The following is a 21767-nucleotide window of genomic DNA, read 5'->3' as shown; positions in this document are numbered from 1 at the left end:
CCTGGCTGTCTGGCAAGCACATGTGCCCTATAGCAAAAACCTCTCCAAAAAAAAAAAAAAGAGGGGTGGAATTTGATATAAAAACATTATGTCACTCTTTTGAAATTTTCATCTTCATTTTCCTCAGAGAAAAATTTCCAGTTAAGTCATGCAGAAAGTAGTTGAGAACATGAGATTAAAAGGAGAACAATAGGCCAAACCTTACTTGAAAATATCATTTCCTAACTTACCAGACATCCATCTTCAATAGAATTACTATGTAAGTGCTCATTTATTTAACAGTCAAATTTAGTCTTTTTATTATCACTGGATGTACATTGGCCAGCAGGTGGCATGATGGTTAAGGCGCTGCACTCACACATGGCAGACCACAGTTCGAATCCCAGTCCCAGAAGCTTGAAAATCATGGAGGGTGCATTTGTGTACTTGCCCAAAATCCCTGGAGGAAAATGGAGGAAAAGGGATTGTTGTGTGGCAATCCCCCTGTGTGTGTGTGGGGGGGGGGGGGTTATGATTTCTCACTTTGTCTCTCTCTGTCTCTCTTTGTCTCTCTCAGGCAAGCATATGTATCCTATAGCAAATAAATATATGTATGTATGTCTGTGTGTGTGTGTGTGTGTGTGTGTGTGTGTGTATATATATATATATATATACACACACACACATATATATGTATGTATATGTATATCTTTATATACATACATATGTGTGCATATATGTGTTTTATATATATATATCGATGTACTTAGTTTTTATTCTGTGAGAGGAGTAGTAAAAGAAAATTTTGATTTGATTTTGAAACATAGTTTCATCCAGTTGCATTCACTTTCATAGTCTACTTTATGTTTTTGCTGTGAATGACATTTACCTTGTCAGACAATACTAAAGAAAGTCCTGTTGTCTTCTGCTTCTCAGTTGCAAGGGAGTCAGAAGATCACAAAATATTTGACATACATACTCCTCATAAGCTAGAGTATGGAATATGTATTAAAATTCAACTAAATTTGACTATATTTACATGTCACTGTTGGCTTTATTGTATCTCAGTATATTTTTATATTGCATCTCTAGTATTTAGAGAAAAGATTAAATTGGCAATATGATAAAATAGTAGCTAACACTTCTTAAAGCACTCCATTTGTTCAAAATATTCCTTTTTTTTAAGTTCACTTATTTATTTCTTCCATGAATGAGAGTGACAGACCAATAGCACCTCCCAAAAGACTGTGATGCTTTGATCCACCCCCTTGCTCAGCTAGCTCTGGATCATGGGAACACGCTGTGTGCTGCCTAATACACTCAGGGAGGACTGAGGAAATGATTCTGGAACATTCCTGTGCCAGTCAGCCGCATAGTGTCATGTTTTTAACTGCTACACCACTGTCCAGCCCCTATGATAAGTGTTCTAATAAGCTCGCATTATTGTATTTAGTTCTCACAACACTAGAAGGTATCTCTCTTTTACTGATGAAAATCTGAGAGATAAAGAGGTTATTATCTTGCCCACTGTCACATAGTGGAGAATGTGGATTGGGAACAAAATTCAGGCGCTGGGACTCTGGAGTTCAGGCTATTATCGATTACCATATATTTTTTATTTTAAAAATTTACCAAGAGAATTTTAAGCTGTGTAAATGTTTTCATATCATCTAGAATGAACTTTATTTGTGACTCCCAGATGGTATCTTGTGGTTACTAATAACTCCAAGTTGCAACTTCTTTCAGAGATGAATGCCAAGAAAATCGAGTTTGAACAATTTCTGCCCATGATGCAAGCTATTTCCAACAACAAGGACCAGGGCAGCTATGAAGATTTTGTTGAGGGGCTGCGTGTCTTTGACAAGGAAGGCAATGGTACGGTCATGGGCGCTGAACTTCGCCATGTTCTTGCCACCCTGGGTAAGAATAATTTATTTTATGAACTTAAGAGGGCAGAATGTCTAGGAAAGAGCATGCCTTAGGAGAACCAAGTTATGACCAAAATAGATGGCCTCCTACAAAGTCTACAATGGACAAATGAAAAAGAATAGTCAAAAGTTAATGACCATTTCCATTGGCCTCAGTGACAGTGCATTTGTTTTGAGAAAAAGGTCATTTAAAATATTGGTAGTAAAGGGGACCAACAGATGGCATAATGGTTATGTCGCCGGACTCCCATGTAGTCAACTGCAGTTCAAATCCCGAACCTGGAGGCTTAAAACTCACACTGTGTGTGTGTGTGTGTGTGTGTGTGTGTGTGTGTGCCCAATCCCAAGAGAATACTGGAGGAGAAGGCACCCCTGAGGATGATTTCTCACTTTCTGTCTCTCTCTGTTCTTTCTGGCAAGCACATGTACCCTATAACAAAATCTCTCTCTGAAAAAAATGTATATATGTATTGGTAGTAAATAAGTACAACTAAACATTGCAGTTCTTATAGGATATTGCTTGGATGATCAAGGAAAATGGATATCCGATTTATTCATTCAGAAACAATTTATTAACAAAATACAAAGTGCTAGAGTGGCAGGAAGGGCATAGTTTCTGTGCTCTAAGATTTTAATTATAATCTCCAGAAGCTCAATGGCTGGTGACCTATGGTGAAATTTTTAACATATTTTGTGGCCTACTTTCTGAATGAAGAGTTTTGTTTTATCAGGTGAAAAGATGAAAGAGGAAGAAGTGGAAGCCCTGTTGGCAGGTCAAGAAGACTCCAATGGCTGCATCAACTACGAAGGTACCACCTCACATCCTCCAGTGATTGTAGCAACTCTTAGCTGTTTAGGTTGATGATAGACTCCGTAACTTCTTTCTTCTTTCTTCCTTGTAGACATACGTGCTATTTATTATCAATCAACTACATAATAAGTCTAAAGAGATAGTCAATAAGGATCTGAATATACAAGGGGACTTCAGAAAGTTCATGGGAAATGGAATTAAAGTGAGAGTTCATTTTAGTGCAAAAAATTTTTGAAATCCATGCATAGGGTTTGTTTATATGATACGTTTCCCATACATTTTTGGAAGATTCTTTATATACATAAGATCTATTCCAGTGTGTTTAAGCAACCCTGTGCATTGTTTTACAACTAAAATATGTATTTTGCCATGTGTTTGTTGTGAGATCTTTATCATTTCCTTGTGCTAGAGACAGATTGCTTGTGTTAAAATAAATTTTAGTAGAATATTAAAATTAGAGATTTCAAAGTCCTTTTGTTATAGCAAGCAATTATGAAAATGATTGAAGGTATATAAAAATTTTTAAGTTAAAATAAAAAATAATAATAATGATAAACAAAATTAAATAAATATTTAAAAATAAAGAAAATGAGGAAACTGAGGGACAAAAAGATTTAGTACTTCATGAAAGCTAAATTGTTAATGGCAGGGGGGGGGCTAAAATTTTTAATAATTCTCTTTGTCCACTGTTCCTGCATAAGTGAAAACCATTTTATAGTAGCTAATTATTTATTTTTGTTACCAGTTTATAGCAACTTCATCCAGAGAGTGTAAAAGCAATACACTACATAAAACAAGATGCACTATAAAGTTGCATAATATAATTTGCAAATTAAAAAATTTCCAATAAAATTTAATAATTTATCTACTCTCAAAGAGGACAAGTATAGCCACATTTCAGTAAAGCCATATTGGTAACTTTGATGCAAATATAGATATATAAAGCCTCATGAATAAGGAAAAGAAAAGAAAAGCACAGGAAAGAAAAAAGGAGAGGATAAGAAAATTGGGGAAAAGGATGGAGAGGAAAGTATCCAGTCAAGCTAATCTTCATTGACCATATTAATTAAACTTAATTTTTTTGCTGTAAACAATTTAATTATTACCATAAATACATTACATAGAAGTGTCATTCAGTGAATATTCTTTGGGCAATCAGATAATCATCTAAAAAATAAACAGATAAATTTTAAATGGGCCAAAAATTCAAATGTAAAATGTAAAATTTAAAAAGCATAAAAAACACAAAATCCACAGAAGAATTATTTTATAACTTTGGAGTTGGCCTTTCTAGCAGTAGCACAAAACTCAAAAGGCCTTGAAATGTTTGATAAATTCAACCACATAATTAAAATCTGTATAGCAAAAGCCACCAAAAGCAAAGTCAAAAGACAAATAATGAACCAGAAAAATATTTCTGCAATCATATGAGAAACATCTAATTTTTCTAATTAAAAAAAAACTACTACAAATTAATATAAGACTACAAATCCCACAGAAAAATTAGGGAGTATATGAACAGACAGCTCATAGGAAAAGGAATAAAAATAAATATAAGATGCCAAACCACACTAATTAAAAAAAATTAAAACTATACGGCAATACCATTTTTCAATAAGCTGGTTGCCAAAGATCAAATGTTTTACCAGGCTTGGGGTTGAGGAAAGAGTATGGAAACGGGCAATCTCGTACATTACTGGTGGGAATATATACCTTTAAAACCTCTATGTGACTGTGTGATACTATTAATTCTAGTAAACCTCTGAGAAACTGAGTTTCTAGGTACACTTGCATTCAAGTGAAATGATCATTTACTTGGTACTCATTACTGAGCTGTTCAAAATAGCAAAACATTTGAACATTTTAATGTTCGTCAATGTGCAATGTATCAAATAAACTCTGGTACATCTATACAGTACAATTTTCTGTAGCCTAAAAAAGAATAAAGACCTGAGCGACCATCCCTCCAGGGAGTAATTTCTTCATTTCTGTCTCTCTGTCTCTCTGATGGGCATATGTGCCCTATAGCAAAAATAACAACAACAAAAAATCTTGTATATAGTTACGGTAATATATCCAAGATAAATTATTAATTGAGAAAAGCAAGTATAAACAGTGTATAGACTATGACAGTATTTGAACTATAAAGAAAGAAACCAGGTGGCAGGCAGACAGCAGTAAGGAACACTTTAAAGAAAAACAATTTAAACCATGTAAATGTACCACCTATACAACAATTTAAATTTAGAAAATCTGGGTAAAGTCGTAAACTCAGTATTAAGAATAGTGGGCTGTACCGAGCTTAAGATAGTAAACTCTATTGTTGCAGCTAAGAATAGTAAGCTCGCTTGCTAAATCTTTTAAAATTAAGTTTGACTATATTCTAATTCTAAACTGTCTTTATTATCCTTACAGCTTTTGTCAAACACATCATGTCTATCTAAATGGAGCTTTCAAGGTATACACCTGTTCTCTCTCTATTATATAAGGCTTTCTCAATAGTCTTTTGACAAGGTAACTGTGTTGCTTTGTAAGCTATAGATATAATTGACATTGGTTCCTAATTAAGAGTTATTTATATTAACCAGAAAATTTTTTAAAAAACTCCTTGAAATGAGTCATTTAACAATAGAACATTCTTAAATAAGTGTAGAAGCTAAAGTTTAGTATGTTTTTGCTTCTCTCTATAAATCTATCTTTTTGACTATATTTTAGGTATGCAGTGGAGATACAACAAAGCACAGACTAGTTAATTTAGTTGGAGAATAACCATGGGCCTAAGTTCTTTGAATAACTAACATACTTTCTAACAATTACTGCCCTATAAATTCATGTTATAACAGTCCAGATTCAGGCACTTGCAACCAGGTTCTTAAACCAGGAGGGAATGGCTTACCTTGTCCGTGCTGGTTCTCTTGTGCTCTCACTTCTTTTGCACATCACATAATTTCCTCCTGAATTTTCTTTCTAAAAAGTGGCAATCATCTCATTAGTTCTCCCTTTTCCTTTACAGAACAAGCATTGTTTAGGAAGACTGGCTGGAACCTTATTTTAAGAACACCTATGATTGTCCAGATCTACTTACCATCATTCAGTAAAACAAAATAATCTGGACCATTCTAGACTGGAAGAATCCCTGATTTTTATATACCTTGAGTTTTTCTCTGAATTGTATTCACACCAAGCAAACCAGTTGTCTGCTGCAAAAGACAATAAAATACTGACTCTGTCAAATCCAAGCACCATTCTTTATTATCTGCTAGGGATCAAGGGTCAACAAGATCCTTAAAAATAATAAAATCAATAAACAATTTTGGTCAGTCTGGAATGTTCAACTCACATTGTGTTTTTATTTTCTTTTGTAATGAGTGTAATTTTAAGTACCTCAGTCCTTTTGTTAAATGTATGAATGCTGATGATTTATAGACTTTTAAAGGAATAAATTATTTACAATCTATATAACAATAACAAATTGGCTAATAAAGTAATAATATGTGGTTATTTTATTACTTTATTGAAAAGGTTAAATAGAGAACTGAGAAAATCTAGACAGGATAAAAAATGTTTTTATATAAACCATCCAAGTGATTTTTGATGAAAGCAATTCTTTCAAATTTGTGTACATCATTTTGGTCACGATTTAAGATGAAAGCAGTTCTTTCAAATTTGTGTACATCATTTTGGTCATAGCTTTCTATATTCACTTCTAGTAACAATCTGGCCTATTCAAAATTTGTAATAAGCCCTTGATCCTTCTCACTGAATATCTTCAAAGATAAATATTAAAGTGACCTTTCAGCTGTTACTTAAAAAAAAAAATTCTCTCTAGTTGGTATTTCTGCTCTGGAACTCAAAATCCTGTTTATTAATATTTATTTCCTCCTAGGATTCTCCCTTCTTTGCATGTCCATATCTCTAAATCTCAGTTTGATCTTTCAATACATGTCAAAAATAGTAAGTCTAGTTGACAGGAACATTCACGAGATAAACTCTGCCATCTCTGAATACTTTCACTTTTTCTTTAGAACACAATCTAGAAGTTTTTAAGTTGAATATTTCTAAGAGATGAGTGACAAATACTAGTCCCCACCTTTCTAAAAATATCATTATCATATTTGAGATTAGAAAATCTCTGCAAAGTACCTGCCTGCCTACACATTTTTGGGAGATTTAGGGCAAAGTGTTTCTTTTATCTCTCAAAGGTCAGTCATTTGAACAACTGACGTGTCAACCTCAAACTATGTGTTTGTAGCCGAGATAATCATGAGACATTCACATCACTCTTTTAAAGAAAATACACTATGGCTTCATGGTTGTTAAGGCCATGTTTACTTAGGACCAGGAGTTGGAAATATCACAGAGCATTGTTCTAAGAACTTTCTGTGAAAATGGAAATCTGTATTTGCATTGTCTTATATTATAATCCCCAGCCACATGTGGCTATGGGTAGTTGAAACGCTCTAGTACAACTGAGGAATACAATTTTAATTACTTTAAATTTGACTTTAAATTTCCATTTGTGACTTATGACTACCATACTGAACAGTAAAGCTTTCAGTGCATATTAATCTTCTGTAGTTACATCAAACAAATTTTTTTCAATTACAAATTTCACCATGTAGAGAAGTTGACTGGTAGAAATAGTTCAATTATAAAAGGCTCGTTTTAGTTTTGGGATATGTGGCTAAATGTCCCATATTCTACATTCCTCACATTTTTTTTTCATTAAACAAAATGTGATATCTACAAGGTACTAAATGTTTAGAGTCAAACTTTATATTTAATACTTTTCCCTCAAGACCTTATAAAACAGCTTTAACCCTCAATGGGATAAAATCTTGCATGCTGTCATGGGACCTAACCTTATTAAATTACCATGTGTGAAATACCCATAACTCAAGTAGCAACAGGTGCAAAATAGAGTAGCAGGCAGAAGAGGAACAGTAATTTTTAACATCTACACCAGCTGGCAAAAAATGACAGGTGCCTAATTCCTCAGTCTTTAAAAATAACTGCTGAAAAGCCTATGCTGCATAAGCAAATATTTTCAGGTTTGTTTTTTAACTCTCTTTAAGTTACTTTTCTGATAAAAAGTCATATTAAATATTAATTTTTGCCACAAAATTATATCTGAAGTTTAAATAGCACATAGGAACTTAATTTATTCTCCTCTATGAATGCAATAAAAGGTCATTAAATTGGGAAAATAAAATATTATTTTTATACTTCACAGTAATATTTATTATTATAATTTTAGATGTTTTCTGTAAGGCCTAGGCACTTGCCAGAGACATAGAAAGAGACAGAAACAGAGAGGGAAAGTAAGAAACCACTTCCAGGGGGATGTTCATGCCATAATCTCTTCTCCTTCATTCTCCTCTTGGATTTTAGGTATATATGTATTTGAACCTGGTGTGTTTTTCAAGCCACCAGGTCTGAGACTTGAACTGCCAAGTTGGCCATGTAGGATCCAGCACCTTAAACACCATGCTACCTGCCAGCCCCAGAGTAATATTTCTTAAACATTATAGGAAATAATTCACAGTGTGTCTTTCTCTAAATATATTTACATGTCTTCTTCTATGGTAGCAAATTTAATTAATAGAATGGAAAAAGAAATATCTTCTTTTAAGGTGTAAGTCTAGAGAAAATGATGAAACTACAGAACTATTTAGAAAACCAACTGTATAGTCCAAAAGAAAAAAGGAGATTTAAGAGCAAGTACCAGGAGTCAAAACTAAAGAATTGCGCTGCCTTGAACAATCATCTAACTTGAGCCACAGAAGTGCAAACTGAAGAAATAATTTAGGAAATGATCTCAATATTAGTTTGATGAGTGAGTCAAGGGTAAGAAAAGTCAGTGTAAAGGGGAGGGTGATGAAGTTCCATGGACCTTCTGGAAATCTTTCTGGAAACTTCATACCAAGATAGATGTTCTTAGTTAATTCTTAATATTTGAAAGAACGTACCAGCCGTACCCTGATTTGACTTTCTTGGTCAGCAATGTGATTGGCTCGAGCTACTCTGCCACAACTGCGGCTATGCAAAATGGAGAAGCACTGTCACTCTTAGACCTTGGGTAAGTATGGCCTGTGCTTTGGAGGTCCCACTTTAGAGGCCCTCACTCTGGCCCTCCTGCAGTCACACAACTCAGTGCCAAGGATTCTACCCAAAAATAGAGCATGTCACCTTGGAGCTTGTGCCCCTATTTCTAGACTATTCTATGAGTATCCAGGATCCCAGCCTTCTCTGCCTCTAGGGCACCATGACCTGGGTGAGACTCTTCCTAGGTCTATCCTTTTAAAGGAAAACCACCATGGGGGTATGCAATCCTAAGACCAAGAGGTGTTCAAAGCTAACTTTTTTTGTTCATTTAGTTTAGAAAAAGATGGAGTTACCTCTAAGGCACCTGTAGTGCAGGATGGAACTAGAAGTCAGAGTTGAAAGAAGACAAGTCACCTCATTCTGGGGCAGAACCCCGACCTGGCCTTCTAAGTATTATGAAGCTGTATCTGTTAAAGAAAGACATCAGAATATACATTATCTTTAATGGTTGCTAGTTTGATCAATCATTAGATATTTAAATGTATGCTAAGTAGATCCATAAACACGGAGGTAGACCTTCTGAGAAGGGATAAAGCTCTGAGTTTTCAGAAATATAGATTTTGAAGTTGCTGAGAAATACTCCTGGAATTACTGGAAATACTTATGGTCTATTTGATTTGGGGGGGGGGGTCTCTTTTTTTTGTAAGTTGTTTTGTTGTTGTTTGTTTTTACCAGAAGGCAAGTATACTTGCCAGAGAGAGAAAGAGAATGAAAGAGAGAGGGATTCCCCAAAGAGACATGGTCATGCCACAATCCCTTCACCTTCATTCTGTTGGTATTTGGGGCATGCATGCACATGCTACTCAACCTTGTGGGATCCAGTTCCCTTAACCACTAGGCCACAAGATCAGCTCACTCTTGATCTATTTGAACTTTTTAAAAATAAGAAGTTCCTTGCCCAATAACCACATAAATTATAGAAAAGAATTTAATGACATATAGATAAGGTTACTCTTTCCGTTCTTTGAAAGATGAAAACAAACAAACAAAACAGATTGTCATTTCCTATTATCTTGCTCTAACTTGCAAAGGAGAAAATCAACTCACCTCATAATAATCTTTGACTAGGGTGAGAATAAATACAAAGCTATTAGAATAAAAGTAGGTAATTAAGAACGTTTGATGGTACAATTGAAATATAAATTTAAGGTGATAAAATATATATCAGAAAAAATTAAATTTTTTGCTTAAGTATTTTATTAGTGACTCAACCCATGATACAAGAAGTCTTCAAAAGATTCATGAAAAATGCATGGTGGGGGCTAGCAAATGGGGTAGCAGTTATGTTACTGGACTCTTACATGACAACATGGTTCGAACCCCAGACCTGGTGGCTTAAAAACTCATACCAGGCACATGTTTATATATGCCCAAGATCCCAGAAGGAGAATGTCTATCTGTCTCTCTCCCTGATAAGCCCATGTGCCCTAAAGGGGTTCACCAGAGACAAAAACCTCTAAAAACAAACAACAAAAAACTATGCATGGATTTTTTTTTTTTAATTTCACACTAAAATAAACTCTTCGTTCCATTTTTCCATGACCTTTTTGAAGTGCTTTATGTATAAAAGAGTACTTAGCAATTATCATTTAATGGCAACTGGTGAAGTTCATTTTGAACTATTATTTAGAAAAAGTGATAAACATACACTTATTCTTGTTTACTTTTCCACTTTCATTTAGACTTTCTTTGGCAGACTCAAAGTCTGCCCTAAAGAACAGGTGCTTTGAAATCAAGCTGAGGCTTGAATCCTACTGTTACCACTTCTGAGATACATGGTCATGGAGAAATTACTTAACCTTTCCAAGTTTCAAGTTCATCATCCATAAAATACAGTTTAAAAGAATGGTTCTGTGATTTAAAGTAAATTAAGAATATGAATTATTTGGCATGTGGTAAGGAATAAAACTTTTTTTTTCTCTTTTTGTTTTTTTAAATTGATTTACATCATGAGCAAGCAAACAGAAAGTGACAGAGAAACAGCAACCCCAACGGCATTGCGATGCCCGCTCCGTTCCCCAGCTTCATGTGCACATACTTGCCTTGGGTACTCTGTGAGGTCCCTGGATGGCAATCTGGAACCTTCCTAAGTGGATCAGTTTCTCAGAACATTATACATCACTGCTATGCCATTGTCTGGCCCCTGTTTTCAGTTGCCTTACTATGATTTTTTTGTTGCAAAGATTAAGTTGAAGGGGTCAGCAGATGGCTGGATTCCCATGCGGCCAACTGTGGTTCAAGTCCCAGACCTGGCAGCTTGAAACTCTTGCCAGGCACATGTGCATGTGTGTCCAAAATTCCTAGAAGAGAATATAAGAGAAGGGCTTGCAGCATGGCCCCTGGGGGGGTAACTTCTCACTTTTCGTCTCTCTGTCTCTATCTCTCCAGCACACACGCCCTATAGAAAAATCTCTCAAAAAGAAAGAAAAACAATTAAATTCAAACAATAAAAAGATCTACTCATTCAAACGAGGCAAGAAATAATGGAGGCAGAAGTGGACCATGACCTAGACAAAAGCAATTGAGAATTAACAAGTTCTGTTTAGTTGTTTTCTTATTTGTAGCATGTGGTATTATTTACTCACTCTCCTTAAAATACTCTCTTCCTTGCCTTCTGGGATTCTGTGATGCTGTATTTTTCATGTTTCTTCAACCTCTCTTTCTGCTGCCTCTTAGTCTTTTTGATGAGTTCTGCTTTTTCTATTCATTTCTCTCATTCTTTTTAGGCTCAGGGTTCTGTTCAGCTGGCTTTTCTTCTTACTCCAGAAAGTCTCTCTGGGTGATCTCTCTCTCGATGTCTTCCATATCTTAAATTATATATATAATTATATAATATATATATAATCTCTTCCATATCTTAAATTATATATATATATATAAATTATAAATTATATATATATGTGTATACACACACACACACACACACACACACACATATATATATCTCCTGACTCCCAAATCTTTTTTCTTCAGTGTCTGCTTTCTTTATTGGTAGTTCAGAACTGTGATCATTACAATTGACTATCATGACTAAACCAATAGTAACAAGCACCCAGCTATGCTTTATACCATGATTTCATACAAAGCAGATAAAGAAATACCAGAATGCCTAATTTACTACTTTTAAAAAGACTCCTAAGGGCATATAGCAGAAGAATGATGGGGGGAAATTACTATGGAAAAAAAGGCATACGTAAAGAAGTCTTTCTTACAAGAAAGCGTCCCAAGCATCACAAAATCTGCTTGGTTAATCCAATACTGCACTACTAATCCGTATAAAATTGAGAAAGATTTTAGATCTGTAATAAAAATCAAAATTTGGGAAGGGCAAAATTTAAAACAGCAGTCAAGCAGAGAAGGTGGGGAGGGAGGTGTGTGAACTAGCGCATTGGAACTGTGGGGACAGGTAATCGACCACTGTCAAACCATTGTACATTTCTTCGTTTCTCATGGAAAACATTTTTTCAACTATTTTTTTCCTTCCATACTTAAGTCCATCATTGTCCAGATATGTCTGTTCCATTTTTTGTCTTTTTTTGTTGACGATATTACAACATAATAGTACATTTCTTCTGATTCCTGCACTGTGTGGAAAAATTGATGATTTCAAATACTTTCTTCAGCTCCACAATAAGTCGCCAGTCACTCTGCTGCATTTCATCTCTGAACCAGTCTTTGACTGTTTTGTTTGTTTGTTTTCCTTGCTTATCTTTTGAGTTTACTAGCATCTGAGATTGGGAAGAGAAACAGGGAGGCAGGGATTAAGGATTTGGGGAGCAAGTGGGAGCCACCATCTCACTCAAGAAAAGGGGTTCTTACATTGCTTCCAGGTGCAGGAATCCGAAGGAGAAGGAAAGATCTCTCTGCTAACAACTGGCAACTCAGGGAGAAATTCTGGGCCCAATGGCAGCTGGAGACAGTACTGTGCTGCTGCCACCTGAAGAGCAACTGCTGAGGCCCAAGTGGTGTGGCCCCAGGCAGAGAAACAACCTGGGAACTGAGCTAAGGCAGGTCCTTCCTCCAACAGGAGACTGGGCAGGGACTGTGCAGACTCAGCAAGGCCAGACTGTTAGCAGCCAGCCATTGTCCATGTCCCCTCAGCAGTCCTGGCAGGTTCTCTGGGCAGGAGCAGTCGATAGACTGACCAGGATGTCTGTGGTTTCAACATATCTTCCACACATTTTGGGAGATTCACCAGGATTAGGTTTTATTTTGAGATGGACCTCTTGTTTTTTTTTGCAACATCCACTTGTCTATGGTTTATTTCAATACTTGTTACTATCCCAATGTAAACAACATTTTTGCTTGGGTTGCATGTAGGTGTCCCTTGTTTCACCTGGCCTGCTTCCATAGTCACACCTATCACTGTCGGATCTCAAGAACTGAAAATATACTGAGGGAGGATTTTCATCTTGTAGAGAAATATAGCTATGTGCTTAAATTCTTCTTGTTTCTGTTTCTTGTTAGTCTTGTCTATATTTTGTAAAGGCATTGAATGAATGATAGATAATTTCTGCACTGAATTTTTTTAATTCTTAATTTATCAGCCATTTTTTGTGTGTCCTGTCCAATTCTCACATCAAAGGCCTAAATTTCAGCATACTGAGGATCATGTTCCAACATCACTGAAGCCTTCCTAACATCTTTTTTATGGACTGGACCAATGTTAATTCCTGTGTAGGGCAGTTTTGAAATTTTCAGAAATTCAAGGAGAGCTTCCAAAGAGCCCAGCGTGGATGCCTGCACATAGACTCCCTTATCTTCCAATTTGATAGCATTTAGTATCTGCTTTAACTTGTGGATCAGTTCATCCTTTTTTTTTTTTTTTGAGAGGTATTTTTGCTATAGGGCATGTGCGCTCGCCAGACAGACAGACAGAAAGTGAGAAATCACCCCCCAGGGGGGATGGCCACGCCGCAATCCCTTCTCCTCCATTCTCCTCTCGGGATCTTGGGCACGCACGCACACGCGCCTGGAGTGAGTTTTAAGCCACCGGGTTCGGGACGCAAACCGCGGTCGACTACGTGGGAGTCCAGCGACATAGCCATTACGCTAACTGCTGGTTCCCTGGATCAGTTCATCCTTAAGAAAAGGGATTTCACCTTCTTTATAAACCACCAAGAGGAGTAAGCCAGCTAACGTTTTCTCCAGATCTTTCCCAAGAATCTTTACCCCCTGAGCTGCTTCAATTTCTTTATACTTTTCATACTGGTTTTTAACTTGTAACTCCTTCATAGGTGGAGGTAACAAGAGACCTCAAAGGGCCCTTCTATTCCAGAAACGATGATCGTATCTCCTTCTTCAAACGTCCATGCATCAATATGACATCTGTAGTGGTGCCCATTCCTGGGAGAGCTTTAACCTCGTCACTTGTGCTCTCAACTTTTCGCAATGCACAAGTCTCTTGGTCAATATAGTCCACGTTAACTCAACAAGAAGATAGATCAGACTTCCCATGCCATCATGAGTAGGTACCAAGGACACAAAAGTTTAGGGATCTTCATTCTAGTAAAACAAAACTGCATTCAAACTTTGCTATGCAAATTCCACAATGATAGCCTTTGCTAGCTTCTTAAATTAACCTTTTGTATTCTTTCTCTGCTTTTTTAAAGCAGCAGCCACATCAGAGTCAGGACTCTTTTCCAATCATACAACCTATCAATCTTACTGAGTGCAACAAAGAAGGGGCATTTTTTAGATTTGAAAAGGTTGATTGATTCAATTGTCTGGGGCTCCAAACCCTACATAATATCAACAACTAAAATGGCCATATCACAAAGAGAGCTTCCCCTGTTTCTTAGATTACTGAAAGACTCGTGCCCAGGAGTATCAATAATCAGCATTCCTATAATCCATACATTCTCTGTATCAAAAATTTTAATGTCTGCTCATTAATAACTTCAAGGGGAACACTGGTGACCCAATGTGCTGTGTAATACCACCTGCTTCCCCATCTTGTACATGTTTCATGAAGTTCATCTAAATTTTTGTTTTCCTTGTATCCATATGTTCAAGTACACAAATGACGGGGACTCTTAGCTCTTCTATATTTACACTATTACTGTATTCTAGTTGCCATTTCTCGATCCTCCATTTTGCTTTGTCATAAGCACTTTCTACTTTAGTTCACTCATCATCAGAGTCATATTCAGAGTCCGAGCTCATTTCTTTACTTGGCTTTTTATCTAAAAACGTCCATGCATCAATATGACATCTGTAGTGGTGCCCATTCCTGGGAGAGCTTTAACCTCGTCACTTGTGCTCTCAACTTTTCGCAATGCACAAGTCTCTTGGTCAATATAGTCCACGTTAACTCAACAAGAAGATAGATCAGACTTCCCATGCCATCATGAGTAGGTACCAAGGACACAAAAGTTTAGGGATCTTCATTCTAGTAAAACAAAACTGCATTCAAACTTTGCTATGCAAATTCCACAATGATAGCCTTTGCTAGCTTCTTAAATTAACCTTTTGTATTCTTTCTCTGCTTTTTTAAAGCAGCAGCCACATCAGAGTCAGGACTCTTTTCCAATCATACAACCTATCAATCTTACTGAGTGCAACAAAGAAGGGGCATTTTTTAGATTTGAAAAGGTTGATTGATTCAATTGTCTGGGGCTCCAAACCCTACATAATATCAACAACTAAAATGGCCATATCACAAAGAGAGCTTCCCCTGTTTCTTAGATTACTGAAAGACTCGTGCCCAGGAGTATCAATAATCAGCATTCCTATAATCCATACATTCTCTGTATCAAAAATTTTAATGTCTGCTCATTAATAACTTCAAGGGGAACACTGGTGACCCAATGTGCTGTGTAATACCACCTGCTTCCCCATCTTGTACATGTTTCATGAAGTTCATCTAAATTTTTGTTTTCCTTGTATCCATATGTTCAAGTACACAAATGACGGGGACTCTTAGCTCTTCTATATTTACACTATTACTGTATTCTAGTTGCCATTTCTCGATCCTCCATTTTGCTTTGTCATAAGCACTTTCTACTTTAGTTCACTCATCATCAGAGTCATATTCAGAGTCCGAGCTCATTTCTTTACTTGGCTTTTTATCTAATGTTTTCCCTGAATCTTTCTCATCTGACACTTTTCCACCTTCCTCATCACCTCACTTTCTCCTTCTTCTCCCTCTTCCTTTTAACTCTCTTCTTTTTCTTCTTCTTCTTCATCTTCATCCTCCTCTTCGAGTTTTCTTTTACTTCTATATGATAGTCTTTCTTTCTTTTTTTCTCTCTCATCACTGGCCACAGCGTCCCAATCATCCAATCCAGTATTCTCAGTATCTTCTTCTGGCTCAATAGGAAATGGTCTCTTCTTTTTCTGGTACTCCTTGTTCTACAACTACAGCAGCACTTAATTCCACTGGTTCAGACACTTCATTATTTCCTAGCTGCTGTGGTATTTTTTTCCTTCTTTTTGTCCTCATAAATTGGCCTTTTCTTTGGCAGAGTCTTTAGATGGCACTTCAACACCCTGAGTTTGTAGAAGTTTAAGGGGAGCTTTGGCTCTGGCTTTTGTCTGGGATTTAGTTAAGAGTTTTTCTTTCTTTTTTTTTTTTTTTAAGCACTCTTTTCTTCCTCTTTCTTTCTGTTTTTTCCTTTATCTTTCTTCTTGTTCCAATTGTTCTGCTTCTCTACTCTTGGCTTCTAATTCTTCCAGTTATTTTATACATTCTTCTCCTCGCTTCTGTCCTGCTGTTTCTTCTTTAAGCTTAGCCAGAGCTCCTTGCATAGCTTTACAGTGGCTTTGCTAGGTCTTTTCTTCTCTTTCTTGTTTTCTTCCTTTGCTCCTTTCTTCTTCTTCTTTTTTTTCTTTCTTTTTGTCTTCTTTGTCATCTTCTGCAGCTTTGGGAGTCTCTCTTTTCTCTTCAGAGGCAGGGGTTGCTCCAGTATCAAGAGTCACCTTGAATTTTATGGCTTCCTCTTCCATTTCTTTTAGGATTCTTTTTGTTTACTCAGATCCTTTTTACCTGTTTCAAATTCTTCTTTTTCTTTAAGCTTTCACAGTTTTGCTTTTTCTTCACCTTTTTTTTTTTTTTCTCTCATACTCTTTCTTTTCGGCCTTTCCCTGGGCCAGAGTCTTAATTTTGAAAGAGAAAGTCATTATCTTCATTGCCACTCTACATGAGGACCTGGTTTATTTTTCTTTTTTTTTCTCCCTGTCCTTTTCTAGACTGCAAAATTCATATGAAGAATTTACCTCTGGGACCAGCAGTTAGCGTAATAGCTATGTCGCTGGACTCCCAGGTAGTCGACCATGGGTCAAATCTCGGACCCGGCGGCTTAAACTCACGCCGGGCGCGTGTGCGTGTGTGCCCAAGATCCCGAGGGGAGAATGGGGGAGAAGGGATTGCGGCGTGGCCATCCCCTCTGGGGGGATGATTTCTCGCTTTCTGTCTCTCTGTCTCTCTCTCTCTGACTGGCAAGCGCACATGCCCTATAGCAAAAACCTCTCCAAAAAAAAGAATTTACCTCTTTCACCTGAAGAATTTACCCTGGAATGCTCTCTTTCACTTTTTTGCTATCTTCATCCTCTTCTGATCCATTTCAATTTTTATTTGATTTCTGAGCTTTCCCTTTAACTTTTTAAAACAAGTTTATTAAAATCGCCATCATCATCACTCCGTGAGTTTATTTCTAGCTTTGGTTTTGCAGTCATTTTTGATTTTGAATCTTTATCTTCAATTTCTTCACTACCATTATCATCGAAACTTTGTTTTTTGCCCTTTTGTCCTTTTTTATTACCTAGTTTTGAGGTGAATTCTTCTCCATTGTTTTCTGCTTCACTACAGCAGTTTCTCTGTCCGCTTTGATGCCTTGAGCTTCCAAAGACTATTCCAGTACTTTTAGGATATCATCTTTATTTGCTTTTTTTCTCTCCTTTTTAATTTTCCCTTTCGATTTTTGAGATTCCTTTTCCTTTGCAGCACCAGCTCCTTCTATTTCTGCAACCAAGGTATCAAGATCAATGTCATCCATGGCACTGCCTTTTCTCCTACTTTTCTGTTTCTTCCCTATAGCTTGTCAGTGGTGCTCATGGTCTCAGCCCCTCTGTTCAGTCTATCAGAGACCCACTGTCCCCTCAGCCCCACTGACTAACCCAACTCCACTCCCCTCCCACCCTCTGCCCACCTACTTGGGTCTGTGCTCTACTTAGGTCCCCTTGCAGTGCCACCTCTCACACCTGGCTCTCCACCCCTGACTCAAATCTTTATCTTCTACAAATCTTTATCTTCTCTCCTTAGTTTCAAGACTGTGTATCCAACAGCTTCCTAGACTTGTATCACTGACATTTCCAAATCAATGTCTAAAACAGAACTCTCACAACTTCTCCCAATTAATTCACAGTGCTATGCCTGACTTGACCTTCCTCATCCCTAGCCCTCACATTGACTCAATTAACAATACATCTCTCTAATATGATTTGAACCTGTCCAACTGTCTACATGTTCATTGTCATGGCCTTTACTCCCACATCCACCAGCTCTTTCCTAGATGATTGCTGCAGCCTACTAACTGGTTTATTTGACTCCCATCTGATTGCCCCACCCCTTCAATCCAAACCCCAAACTATTCTCTGCATTTAACTAGTAATCTTTCTAAAATGTAAGTCTAACAATGTCACTCTCTTGCTTTAAACACTTCAAAGGCTCTATTTTCCCCAGGGGGAGGGCCAGAACTCTTCAACTGGGCTTGCAAGACTTCTTGTGTTTGGTCTATGTGTATTCACCCTGCCTCATCTTACACTAATCTTCACCTCCACCCTTACTCCCTACACCCTAGCCATACTGACTTCCTGACAGCTACCCATACACTGACACTTGCATGCTTCTGAAAATTTGCACATAATGCTCCTTCATTTCAAAGGATCTTCTCCCTTCCACAATTTTTTCCTCTAACTAAAACTTGTTCAGCCATCTTATCTTACATTATCACGTCTTCCTCTAACTAATACTTGTTCAGCCATCTTATCTTACATTATCAACATTGGCTGAAGATCTGCAGTCCTCAACCTGAAACCCATTATGCACCTTTCTCTCTCTCCCGGTTTTTTAATTTGTCAGAGGTCACAAGGCTCACTGGAGACATATATGAGATGGGACTGGGGTGGGAGGGTGAGAAAGCAGCCCCCATGGAGGATAGTCATGCCACAAGCCCTTCTCCTCCATTTCTTCCTCCTGGATTTTGGGCATACACACACACACACACACACACATACGCTTGCATACACACACAACACACACTTGCATACACACACACACACATACACACACATGGAATATTTTTCAAGCTACTGAGTCTAGGACTCAGACTGCATTGTCAGCCATGTGGGATCAAGTCATCTTACCCACCACACCAATGGCTGACCCCCATACCTTTCTTCTATTCGTTCATTGTGTTGTGTTCTGACTCATTATAGCAATTAGATTTTAACTGCCTGGGCTTTTTATTATCTACATCCATTAATAGATATTGACTATAAGTAAACAATATTGAGTGTAAATATGATCCAATTGAATTGAATTGAATAAGATTTTTGAAGATAAGCATTGAATCTTGTTCATTGCTTTTCCAAAATGAAACAGAAACTATTTTTAATAACCTTTTCATTTCTCTAAATAGAAGTGAAACTGCTCTCAGAAAAAAAAAGAAGGGAACCAGCAGTTAGCGTAATGGCTATGTCGCTGGACTCCCACGTAGTCGACCGCTAAATAGAAATGAAACTGCTCTCAGAAAAAAAAAAGAAGGGAACCAGCAGTTAGCATAATGGCTATGTCGCTGGACTCCCATGTAGTCGACCGCGGTTCGTGTCCCGGACCCGGTGGCTTAAAACTCACGCCGGGTGCGTGTGCGTGCATGCCCAAGATCCCGAGAGGAGAATGGAGGAGAAGGGATTGCGGCGTGACCATCCCCCCTGGGGGGTGATTTCTCGCTTTCTGTCTCTATGTCTCTCTCTGTCTGTCTGGCAAGCGCACACACCCTACAGTGAAAATCTCTCAAAAAAAAGAAAAGAAAAGAAAAAGAAAAAACAAAAAGAAAAGAAAAAGAAAAAAAAAAATCAGTGACACATCTGAAGATACTTTTCCAGTTTTCAGCTTCTCTAAAGCATTAATCAACCTGACCTCTTGACATTCTCTTCTTTGGCCTCTAGGAAAATACTTTTTTCTGATTCTATTACTGTGATTGCTCCTTCTCTGCTTTCTGTAGGTATTCTTGCTTGGGTGTTGCATATATTTTGTCCTCACCCCTCTTTCCTTTTCATTCTATGTTTTGTCTTTTTCTTACATTGTGAACCCAATTCAATGCTAACAACATTTATAGATTTATGTCTTTATCCAAGCACCTCTCCTGAGAACTAAATCCAGCTGTCTTACCACTTACCAGATGTGTCTACCAGACATCCATAGCATCTCAGTTTCCATACATCTAAAATCAAAGTGACCATAGTTATCAAAAACAAGCTCCTCCTCCTTTTCTTATATTTCTTATCTTACATGTACCTCATTGCCCAAGTCAGAAACTTAGGAATCATTATACCCACAAATATCCACCAATGTTGACCTATAGAACCTTGTATCTGTTAGCATTTATAATATAGCATAATTACTTGTTTGCATTACTGCATGTTTATATCCCCAGAACCTATAACAGTGCCTGACAAGTGGTTGACATAAACTAATTATTTTGAAAAGCACGAATAGATCAATAAACTATCCTAACTTCTTCCATGGCATAATGTTGAAGGTAAGAAACATGTCACATTGACATAGGTATCCTAAATGTTTGGCAGAGTAATAAACCTAATAGATACTCGATAAAAGTTTAATAACTATATTAATTGTTGAACACAGAATGTAGTTAAAAATGAATATTCCTACAATTACCAGTAAGATAACCCCTGAAGTGTCCACCTTCTAGAACCATTGACAAATGGGTGTAAACCCTTTTTCTTGTTTTTTTGTTTGTTTGTTTCTTTGTTTCTTTTAGAGATTTTTGCTATAGGGCACATGCATTCATCAGAGAGGCAGAGAGACAGAAAATGAGAACTCACTCCCCAAGGGGGATGGCCACACCACAATCCCTTCTCCTCTATTCTCCTCTCAGGATTTTTTGGGCACACATGCACACACACCTGGTGTGAGTTTCAAGTCTCCAAGTCCAGGGTTCAAACTGGGGTCAGCCATATGGGAGTCCAGCAATGTAACCAGTACACCATCTGCTAGTCCCAAACCCTTTATCAATTTATTATTTGGATCACTATTTTAACAAGATTATGTAACTATGCCTAAGTTCAACAAGAAAAGATTTTGCAATTGATTAGAATCTAAAGAAATATTATGGCTATTGTAATGTCTTGACATAAATGGGAGGAGAATTAATTGGATGTATGGCATGAAATTGATACCCCTGAGAGTCAAGGGTGAGTTTTTCTTCAAGCAATTCCCATAATGTTCAATATTATGAGGGGGGAACCAGCAGTTAGCGTAATGGATATGTTAAAATACTTCATTTGGGCCCTGTTCTTTCTAGGCACTTAAGTCAACAACCACAGCAAAAACAAAACACAACAGCCCTCATGCATTTATGTTCTATTAATGGAAAAACAGATAATGAATCAACTGAATATGTACAGAAAAAAAAATTTTTAGGTTTTTGTAATAGGGTGTGTGTACTTACCGGAGAGAGACAGACAGTGAGATGGAAAGTGAGAAATCACCCCCCACTGGGGGTGTTCATGTTGTAATCCTTTCTCCTTCATTCTCCTGGTATTTTGGACATGCATGCACACATGCCTGGCATGATTTTCAAGCCGCCAGGTATGGGATGCAAACCATGGTCGAACATGGGGGAGTCCAACACCTTAGCACTACAACACCTGCTGGCCCCTATATATAAAAATGTACATGATGTTAGTGCTATAGGAAG

The 21767-nt window shown here is 37.2% G+C and overlaps 1 protein-coding gene and 1 pseudogene across 2 annotated transcripts in view; one reads left to right on the top strand and one right to left on the bottom strand.

The window, feature by feature from the left end:
* The window catches only part of MYL1 (myosin light chain 1), a 13519-nt gene extending 7478 nt beyond the window's left edge, over positions 1–6041 (top strand). For both annotated transcript variants that reach the window (XM_014586176.2, XM_006140090.3), the window contains exons 4-7: positions 1726–1899; positions 2639–2716; positions 5134–5176; positions 5732–6041. In XM_014586176.2, coding sequence (XP_014441662.1) covers positions 1726–1899; positions 2639–2716; positions 5134–5162 — 281 coding nt within the window. In that variant the 3' untranslated portion in view covers positions 5163–5176; positions 5732–6041. The remainder of the gene's footprint in view (positions 1–1725; positions 1900–2638; positions 2717–5133; positions 5177–5731) is intronic.
* Positions 6042–9178: 3137 nt separating this feature from the next.
* Positions 9179–20286, bottom strand: LOC102491485 (eukaryotic translation initiation factor 5B-like; annotated as a pseudogene).
* Between the last annotated feature and the right edge of the window lie 1481 nt (positions 20287–21767).

This window comes from Tupaia chinensis, unplaced genomic scaffold, assembly GCF_000334495.1.
Source record: "Tupaia chinensis unplaced genomic scaffold, TupChi_1.0 Scaffold000018_1, whole genome shotgun sequence".
Lineage (NCBI taxonomy): Eukaryota > Metazoa > Chordata > Mammalia > Scandentia > Tupaiidae > Tupaia > Tupaia belangeri.
The sequence above is the reverse complement of the archived record's forward strand: the minus strand, read 5'-3'. Positions and strand labels throughout refer to the sequence as shown.